This window comes from Paramisgurnus dabryanus, chromosome 12 (genome assembly GCF_030506205.2).
Source record: "Paramisgurnus dabryanus chromosome 12, PD_genome_1.1, whole genome shotgun sequence".
Classification (NCBI taxonomy): Eukaryota; Metazoa; Chordata; class Actinopteri; order Cypriniformes; family Cobitidae; genus Paramisgurnus; species Paramisgurnus dabryanus.
The window spans coordinates 22,854,656-22,863,970 of NC_133348.1; the positions used below are offsets into that span (position 1 = coordinate 22,854,656).

Below are 9,315 nucleotides of genomic sequence, written 5' to 3' on the forward strand. Positions count from 1 at the left end.
ATAAATGGCACTAGAAATAAAATTTATTTTTTACTGCAGCAGCAACTCACATTTGGGCCATTGCTGTTTGCCTACTTTATTTTTATTTATTTGTGTGTTTTTAACAGGTAAGCACCAACAATGATTTGATGAAATGTGAACATAAGCTCCTGTGCCTGTATATTGTCTCTCTGAAGCAACACACCTTGCTGTGGCTGGTCAAATGGAACCAAGTCAGGTGTTTCTGCGAGGTTTGGTCCCCTTCAACCAGCTACTGCGTCGTGAATACAGCCAACATACATGACCCAAAAGATTATAAGAGTGTTAATCGATGTTTTTTTGTAGATTAATATATTGTCTTAAATGATTTTCTTGGTTTGAATAAACAAACAAAAAAATAATAATATTGTACAACATGTTGTTTTTAGTTCATTGGTGTTTCTACTGTCAAAAATTAGCTGTAATTATGCAGCTGGTAACTTACTGTAGATTTAAATTGATGTTATTTACTGCCGACAGTATGTTCAAAGTTAAATGAGCATTAGACATTAACAAGTATTTGTCTTTACAGAATAAAACTAAAATAACAGCCTTATTCAAAGCATTCTGGGAACCAGAAATTCTCATGAACTCAACCTTTTTTCTTTCAGATTTTGTTTCCCATGCTTTGCATAAGGCTGTTATTTTAGTTTTATTCTGTAAATAATAATTATTACTTATTTATACAATCAACTCCCAGTAATACTGTAATTTCTACAGAAATTTTAGAAACTAATTTTGTTTCAAAATCAGTTTTTTATTTAAAGATATATGTTTGTACCATATTTGTTGTGGGTTAATTGCATCTTTAAGCATTGTTATTCTTTTTTAAATCAAATAAACTGCTATACTTACTGTAGTCTTGCTTCTGATCATGCATGAAGTATTGTAAAGATCTTCTGATTTTTCATTTCTGAATAGATTTATTTATGTTATGACACCTTATTCACACTTCCTTAGTTTCTCTATAGTGAGAAATTGAGACTACATGATTAAGGTCAAATTCATCTTTAAAATATTGTCTTGTTTTTAAACTAGATAAATGAACATCCTTGTGAATAGCACCATCTGGAATTCTATGATGAAAATGTATTTTCATTATAATTTATCAATCTTATTTTCCAGTGTGGAATAGTCTTACCAAATATATAGTTATTTTAAATCATTTTGGTCAGGTAAAGTCGCTTTTAAGAAATTAAAGGTGATTAAAGGTAATTAAATGGTTTAAAGGTAATTAAAGCGACAGTTCACTAAAATGGAAATTATTTAAGTCATTTTGTTCTCATTCTCATGTTGTTCTTAACATGTATATTATTTTTCTGAGGAACACAAAATAAGATATTTTGCTAAATGATGGTAAGCACACAGCTGATTGTAACCATTGACTTCCGTAGTAGCAAAAACAAATAAGTTGGAATTCAATGGTAACCATCAACTGTGTGCTTCCTATTATTTATCAAAATATCTTCTTTTGTGTTCACCAGAAAAAAAAGAAATTCATACAGATTTACAACAACACAAGAATGAGAAAATGATGACAGGATTTACATTTTGGGGTGAACTTTCCCTTCAACTAATGTTTGCAGAAGCACCACAACCCCCCCTAGTGTTATGTAATGGTATATCAATCTGTATGGATTAACTGAAACAAAATGTAAAAAAAAGAATATGTAAAATATTATTATTCATGATATTAATTTTCTTGTAATACATGATATTAATTTTCTTGCAATAAAATGCAACACGAAAACAGAAATAATGTGTCAATTTGTAAATTATTTCCCTTGAACATTACTATAGTGTTATGTATTTCTAAAAGTAATAATTTGAAAATTATCTGCATTTTAATGTATTGTTTGAAATGCCTTCTACGTGTTTTATTTAAAGTTTTATTTATTTGGTTAATTACAAATATAAAATAGGCCTATGCTACAAGTCTAGGTTCCTAAAGATGTATTACATCAACAATAGTAAGATATCGCAAAATACAGACAAAGAGCAACATAAGTTTATAGCAACGGTTGAAGAGTATATAATGCAAGCTATATGCTGTATATAAGAGAATCACCGGCTTTTTGCTGTCACCTGGGTTCAGTGGGAAGTGTCTCGAACGAGAGTGAAAGGGAGATAAAAAGCAAAACACACATTTATATTTATAATCTGGGGAAAATCAAAAGTCAAGTCTGAAATAATGCCGAAAAGCATTTAATTTGAAACACAAGTAGTGCATAATGAAATATACAAAATGACCACTAGAGGGAGCGCTTGATTCATCAATATAAACGCGCGCTCTTAAATTGTAAAAAAAAAAACATTTTCAATAATTGCACATTAAAACTATAGGACATGTCAAAAAATACCTGTTTCGTTTTTAAAGAGGATCTATTTTATTAGATCTAAAGAATCACCCTGTTCACTATATGGCAAAAAAGACTAGGTTTGCTAGAATAACATGCTAGAATAATGTCTGGTTAGAAACAAATGCTACATGTCTTATTATATCAAGCTTTATAATATAAAGGCAGCTAAAAATGCTTAAATATAACGAAATTACATAAATTTAAATGTTAATAACTTTTTTTAATTCTCAAGTTCAAGTTCAAGTTTAAGTTCAGTGTCAGGATGGCCGAGCGGTCTAAGGCGCTGCGTTCAGGTCGCAGTCTCCTCTGGAGGCGTGGGTTCGAATCCCACTTCTGACAACACTTTTTCGTTTTCTGTATCATGCAGACTATGACTACGACAGAAGAGTTGTGAAGTTCAAACGTTATGACGTCAGGGACCCCCATATACAATGAACCTTTTGCAATTGACCCCTTACCATTATATTTTCGTACAAAGAACAATTATGTAAGACAAATAGCAATTATGATATTATTAAGAGAGCATTTTGCTCAATAATTGGCTACACAGTTTTACAGTTTTTGTTTGTCTTAATTCTCTTGAAACGGGGCCCCTCTGTTAAGTACACAATTTGTCAGGATCCCCATTCACAGAGAGCATAAATCATAAATATTATAAATTATATCTATCCATGATGGCGTCTGACATGGCCACCCCATAGACTGCTGTTTTTCTGTATAGACCTATATAACATATATAGACAGAGTTTAAATTATTCTAGTTGTTAAGTTTATTCTAACACCAGATATTCTTATATTTAAAATATATTATTTATTTCTAATTTTAAAATACTTGTTTTGTGTAATGTTGTTGTTGTTGTTGTTGTTGTACACTGCGGGGTACGTTGAGAAAACGTAATTTCAATACTCTGTATGTCCTTTAAATACAGCAGAATTGACAAAAAAGTTGACTTTGACATTGACTTTTAACCGTCAGTTCACTAATCTCATCACTAGATGGCAGTGTGGTTCCTCTTCGGCCGTCATTGCAACAATTTTGTCAGCGAGTAATAGCGAAGTACAACGAAACATGGCCGACTCACAGGGGAAAGATAGCATCAACCATGCTACAGGTAAAATATACACATTTGGACGTTATAAATATGCGGTTACTACATTGTATCGCGTATATAATAAATCGCTTTATGTCGTGACTAGAGATCTTGATTTCTAGCTGATGATCGTCACTCTGCCATGACAAAGCTCACTTGACATAATGTACAGAAGAAATTACATCATGCGGTGTTTATACAGAGTCTACGTTGTTAAAATCAATATAACAACTGATTTGCTTGTTATTCCTATGTGTAAGGAATGTGTTTGCCAAAACGAACCTTTAGTTTGGACACGATAGAGCGATTTGATGTGATTAAATTAAACTGCTAAATCGATTCTGAAATGTCCCTTATTCATTCAAGTCTGTAACCTTTACTAAAACGTTTATGCATTGCAAAACCACATTCTTACTCAAGGAAAACACATGGTTAAAATCTGCATGAGGTTATTGAATCATTTTGCTTATGTAGTAAAAATATTTTCGTTTAAGCATGTTTGGGTAATTGTACTGGGGAGTAAAAGGACAAAAAATGAAGAAGATTTTATTTGCAAGAAAGATTTAACCTCATATATCTTAAAGATTTGTTTATTTGTTGTCATAGGTGGAGCAAATGTCAAGGTGCATGAAATTGCACGAGCTAAGGTAAATGAAGTGTTAATTTGATGTAATTTCAGGTTATTGAATGCGTGTCAAAACCTAGTGAACTATGCACCTGTGAACAGCCTAGCTAGGTTGGGAGCTCACTAGGTTTGAGACATAGCTTCTTTATGCACTTTGTAGTAAGTCACTTGATTAGTATTGTAAATATAAATGGCTTTTGTTTGAAACTGCACAAACTCTGACTTATCATTTAATTCATAGACTGAAGGCAAGGAGCTAACCAAAGAAGAGAAGCAGCGTCTTAGGAAAGAAAAGAAGCAACATAAAAAGGGCAAGAAAGATGACAAGGGTCCTTCGGAAAAGGTCAAGGAGAACCCATCAGTTCCACCCCCATCTAAACCTGCCACACAGAGCCCAGTACATAAAGGTAAGTGTACTTACAGGGATATAACACATTTGCTGGTTTAATCGCCGGCATTCTGCAAGTATATCTGGGATAGGTCTTGTTGTAAGTTAATTTACGTGTGACCCTTTTCATATCGCAGCGGCCCCTGCACCCATAAATCCTTCGGTGGCTGAACCTCCTGCAGCTACAGAGAAGCCCGCAAAGAACAAAGCGGAGTTGCGAGCGGAGCGACGGGCACGGCAGGAGACGGACCGAGCATCGAAACAGGGCAAGAAAGAAGGTGGCCAGCAGTCGTCCAGCAAACTTAAAGTCACCCCCAGCGAGCTTCAACCAGGTAACTCAATAGTTAAGAAATGAAAATATTTAGATAGTGAGTGCGAATGAGAGATCGCACATTAAAACTTGTTTTTATCCTCTCTTAGTGGTGAAAAGGTTACCGGAGCATGTTCAAGTAGACGACCCTGCTGCATTAAAAAAGTTGGCTAAAAAGCTAGAGAGACAGCAGGTGAGACAGATCTATTTGATCTTGTGTGATAACGTGACCGTTGACGGATCGATGATCCAGGTTTCATTCCCAGGTATTTAATCCAGGTCCTTTACACCTATGTCTTACAGAGGTCAGGGCATGGACGCTGTTTTAATGTAACTGGAGTCAAGGTCTGGCTCCACATTTTTGCGTGCAGTGTCTCGTTTATTCTTTTTCTTTACCTTCAAAGTGACTTTATTAATTCTTGGTGAATATTGACTATTTGTAGCTTTTGTGCCTTGGGGTGTCTTTTTGTGATTTATTTTCCACTATTGTGATTCATGTGATTAGTTAGATCAGAGGCCCTATAAAGAATTTGGACATTTATGCCACACTAAAAAATGTATGATTTTTTTGTATTATATATGACAGAATATCAAACCACACATTAATTTGAAGCAATAGAAACAAAATAACTTGATGGAAACCTAGTAGAACTTGTCCACATGGTCCATATTCACGACATGCACTACATATGAGGTTACTTTACTAAAATGCCTGTTTGGTTAAAAGTAATAGGCAGTATGTTAGAAAAAGTGTAGCGTTATTTGTTTGCAGAGCCTTTTGGTTTGATGTTTTGTTATGTCATAGGTAATTCTTACATTTGCATTGTCCAAATACTTTTTTAGGGCTATTGTGTACAGTTTACGGGTGAACTTTGTGTTGTAGATGCATGTATATTTTGTAGACGTGTGTGTATTTGATTTATTTACTATTTATTAGGCGTAGACTTTTAGGACTAGCATAAATGTTCCGACACACTACCATGTGGATCCTCTTTTCATTTTTTTTATGTAATACATGTCTCCATGTGCAGTGTTTTGTTGCAGCCTCAGCTGTTGACCTGAGGAGAGAGAGTGTGACCTCCAGAATGTTTATCCCAGAACTAACAAACCATATTCATGCCAAATCCTGCTGTTTACTTTTTCTTAAAGGTTCCTTTGAGGTTAGATTATGGCTACAAGGTCAGCCTGTTTTCTCATCTGCACCAATATAGCCGAAAAGCCCCTCCTACCCAACAAATCAGGTACTGTAACCTGTGCCGCTTACTCCATTAGGTATAGGTTTTAGTTAAAAAGGTCAAATTGTAAGGAATCAACTGATTGATATTTTGACAGTTGAGATTTGACAAAACAATGAATAAACACCCGAAATGCCTTTTTTCTGAATACACAACTTTGTGACACAACACAGAAATAAGTACACCTGCAGGTTGTCATGGCTATTTTTTTCAAGTAACTGTAAGGTGATAAGGAAAGCAGCTTAGATTTTACTTTTTTTAAATGCCAGAGCAAAATAAGAGAACCGTTGTCGACCTTCTTTTATATTTTATTCTCTGTGCATAATATTTAAAAAACAATAATAATCTTAATTGTTTTATGGTTTAATTTGTAGCATCCCTGCCACAGTTATTCACCCATCCATTGTAAGGTTGGGCCTGCAGTACTCTCAGGGCATAATAGCAGGATCCAATGCTCGATCTGTGGCCCTACTACATGCTTTCAAACAGGTAATCCATCATAAACCTGTAGGACACTGTTCAGAAAATTATATAGCATTTTTGTGCCCTGGATGACTTTTGCAGTAAACACTGATTGGAACAGAATTGCTGTGAAATTGTCAACTAAATGAAACATTTCCTTTTTATAGGTTATCCAGGACTATAGCACACCTCCGAATGAGGAGTTGTCAAGGGACCTTGTAAATAAGTTGTCGCCCTATATCAGGTTCATATTCTTTTACATGAAAATGAATAAAGTACAAGCTCACAGATGAAACATTTCATATTTTTGTTTACATGATGTTTTGACTGACTGCAATTTCTCTTTTTTTTTTTTTTAGTTTTCTCAGCCAGTGTCGCCCCCTTTCAGCAAGCATGGGAAATGCAATCAAGTACATCAAGAAGGAAATTTCTAATATCCCAAATCATTGCAAAGAAGAAGAGGTCACCATTTGCTAGTTTATAAGCAGTATTATTCCAGCGTATCTGTTTATTTCTAAAATCAATGTTTCATCAACAGGCGAAAAAGAAACTGCAGCTATGTATTGACAATTACATAAATGAGAAAATCACATTGGCTTCCCAAGCCATTTCTAAGTGTGCTATTGAGAAGATAAGCAATGGAGATGTTATTCTGGTTTATGGATGGTAAGTGTTTGTCCTCACATACTTGGATGCTTGTGCGTCTATGACCTTCCTGTAGTTTTGGCATTATTACTACTTATACTTGGGATAAATACATTTGTTTCTTGATTTTTTTACAGCTCTTCACTTGTCAATCACATTTTGTGTGAAGCTTTTGATAAACAGAGGAAGTTCAGAGTCATAGTTGTGGACAGTCGGCCCAGACTGGAGGGCAGGGAGGCACTGAGACGTCTGGTGAAGAAAGGCATCCAGTGTACCTATGTGCTTATATCTGCCTTGTCCTACATTCTGCCTGAAGTGAGTTATTCTGTAGATGCTTACATCTTGCAAGCACTTTTTATTTTAAGCTCATTGCAACACTTTTGTGCTTGCTTATTAAAGTGCAAGAAAGTGTTTGTAGCTCAAAATTGATTTATATGTATGATGAATATACTTCTTATAATTCTGCATCAGTTTACTTTTTAGTTTATGCTCTTGTTTTATTTATATAAATGATTATATTGCAATCTGGCGTTAAATAATATCATACTTGGACTCTTCCAGGTATCCAAGGTATTCCTTGGTGCCCACGCACTCCTTGCCAATGGATACGTGATGTCACGTGTTGGAACTTCCCAAATCGCCCTGGTAGCGAAGGCTTACAATGTACCAGTGCTGGTCTGCTGTGAGACCTACAAGTTCTGTGAACGAGTGCAGACGGATTCTTTTGTATCCAATGAATTAGGTAACTCATTCTCATGACTAGTAAACGTAATATTTGTAGTCATTTAGAATTAAATTAGCTGTGTCTGAAATTTTACAGATGACCCAGATGACCTGATTGTGACACGAAATGGGAAGACCCACCTAAAGGACTGGCAGACTGTTAAATCACTGGGGCTTCTGAACTTGGTGTATGACGTGACACCACCAGACTTTGTGGACCTTGTGATCACTGACCTGGGCATGATCCCCTGTACCTCCGTGCCTGTGGTACTGCGAGTCAAGAACATAGATCTGTAAAGATCACATAATGGGGTTCTGTTTACCTCTTGCATCTGCACACAGGGCTTTTGGTATGAAATAAACACATCTATTAAATGGAACAAGTTTATGTGCTCACTGGCAGGATCCAAACACTTACCACATTTAAAATGTATCCGTAATAGCTCCACTATACAAAAAATGTCTTTTCGATCCATCTAAAATACTAATTTAAAAACTTGTAAATGGGATCAAGAATATCACAATAGCTTCTGTTTCTTGTGATAAGTCCGTTAAACTATTTAAAGAAAACCTCTATGTAGAAAATACATCAAATTTAAGTTTGGTCCATCAGGAGACATTAACACTGTTGGAGATATTTGGTCTGTTACGGCTGCTGAAATCCATTCATAGGTGTGAGAAGGATTTTAACCGTGTTAAAGTTCAGGTGCAAATGTGGCCAGTTGAGAGGCTGAATATGTTGCATAAGGGGTTTGCTTATATTTCCAAAACTCCAGAAAAATAAATGCTTTGGATAAAACTGTTTGTGGTTGCTTCTTTGTAGTGTTAATAATATAACACATATATTATTTCTGATATATAGTGCGTGAGGCAGTGAAAGGACAGAAATTTGGGCTGATAAATTACTGACAATGTGGATTTACCTCCACATGGCTGCTGCTAGATGACGTTTATTGGAAAGGTTGCAAAAAGGGACATAAATCAACTCAGATTTGGATCAGGCTGGATAAGACTATAGAAAAATCAAAGCGAGCGTAGCTATCCGTCAGTCAGTTTGGTGCCGGCGTGATAGCAAACCAACATGGAGGACTTTCCCTAAAGAGCTTTATTTTACATACAGGTTTTCCAATGTGTGGCTACTTTACACTTGAGATTTACAATGTAACTCATATGTCATTATTGTATAAGTGTTGGCAGGTAAACTCGTATTTTTGAGTTTTTTCTATTGAGTTCTGAGACTGATCAAATCTGTTATGGTACCCACGTCATTACTGCTCTGGATGGATTATACAACTTGCCAAGCCCAACATTAAAAACATGCCAAATCTATTATACAGTAAAGTTATATTTGTAAATTAAAAAATAAGCATGAAATAAATATTAGGATAGGAAATGTATTCCCTATAATAGTGTCTACACTGGTGGTGTTTTTTAAAACCTTTGTTAACATAAATTATA

General features: G+C 35.1%; 1 protein-coding gene and 1 non-coding gene across 3 annotated transcripts; both read left to right on the forward strand.

The window, feature by feature from the left end:
* The first annotated feature begins 2,634 nt into the window (after positions 1-2,634).
* On the forward strand, positions 2,635-2,717 carry trnal-cag (transfer RNA leucine (anticodon CAG)). Its single transcript has one exon. It is a non-coding gene; the product is annotated as a tRNA-Leu (tRNA).
* A 652-nt stretch (positions 2,718-3,369) lies between these two features.
* Positions 3,370-8,659, forward strand: eif2b4 (eukaryotic translation initiation factor 2B, subunit 4 delta). 2 transcript variants are annotated; one of them, XM_065257222.1, is made up of 14 exons: positions 3,370-3,490; positions 4,076-4,116; positions 4,336-4,501; positions 4,620-4,814; positions 4,903-4,985; positions 5,096-5,137; positions 5,942-6,033; positions 6,402-6,516; positions 6,657-6,733; positions 6,849-6,951; positions 7,028-7,155; positions 7,272-7,449; positions 7,696-7,876; positions 7,955-8,659. In XM_065257222.1, the coding sequence occupies exons 1-14, from the start codon at positions 3,448-3,450 to the stop codon at positions 8,152-8,154; spliced, it is 1,644 nt and encodes a 547-aa protein (XP_065113294.1). In that variant the 5' UTR covers positions 3,370-3,447; the 3' UTR covers positions 8,155-8,659. The 2 variants fall into 2 exon arrangements, with proteins under 2 accessions (XP_065113294.1, XP_065113295.1); XM_065257223.1 differs by lacking the exon at positions 5,096-5,137.
* The last annotated feature ends 656 nt before the right edge of the window (positions 8,660-9,315 follow it).

Bases quoted from the DNA above. Each gene is read 5' to 3' on its own strand.
- eif2b4 (XM_065257222.1), top strand. From the start codon at position 3,448: ATGGCCGACTCACAGGGGAAAGATAGCATCAACCATGCTACAG. The intron at 4,815-4,902 runs GTAACTCAATAG...ATCCTCTCTTAG, and splicing joins CCCCAGCGAGCTTCAACCAG to TGGTGAAAAGGTTACCGGAG. The intron at 5,138-5,941 runs GTCTGGCTCCAC...TTTTTCTTAAAG, and splicing joins TTAATGTAACTGGAGTCAAG to GTTCCTTTGAGGTTAGATTA.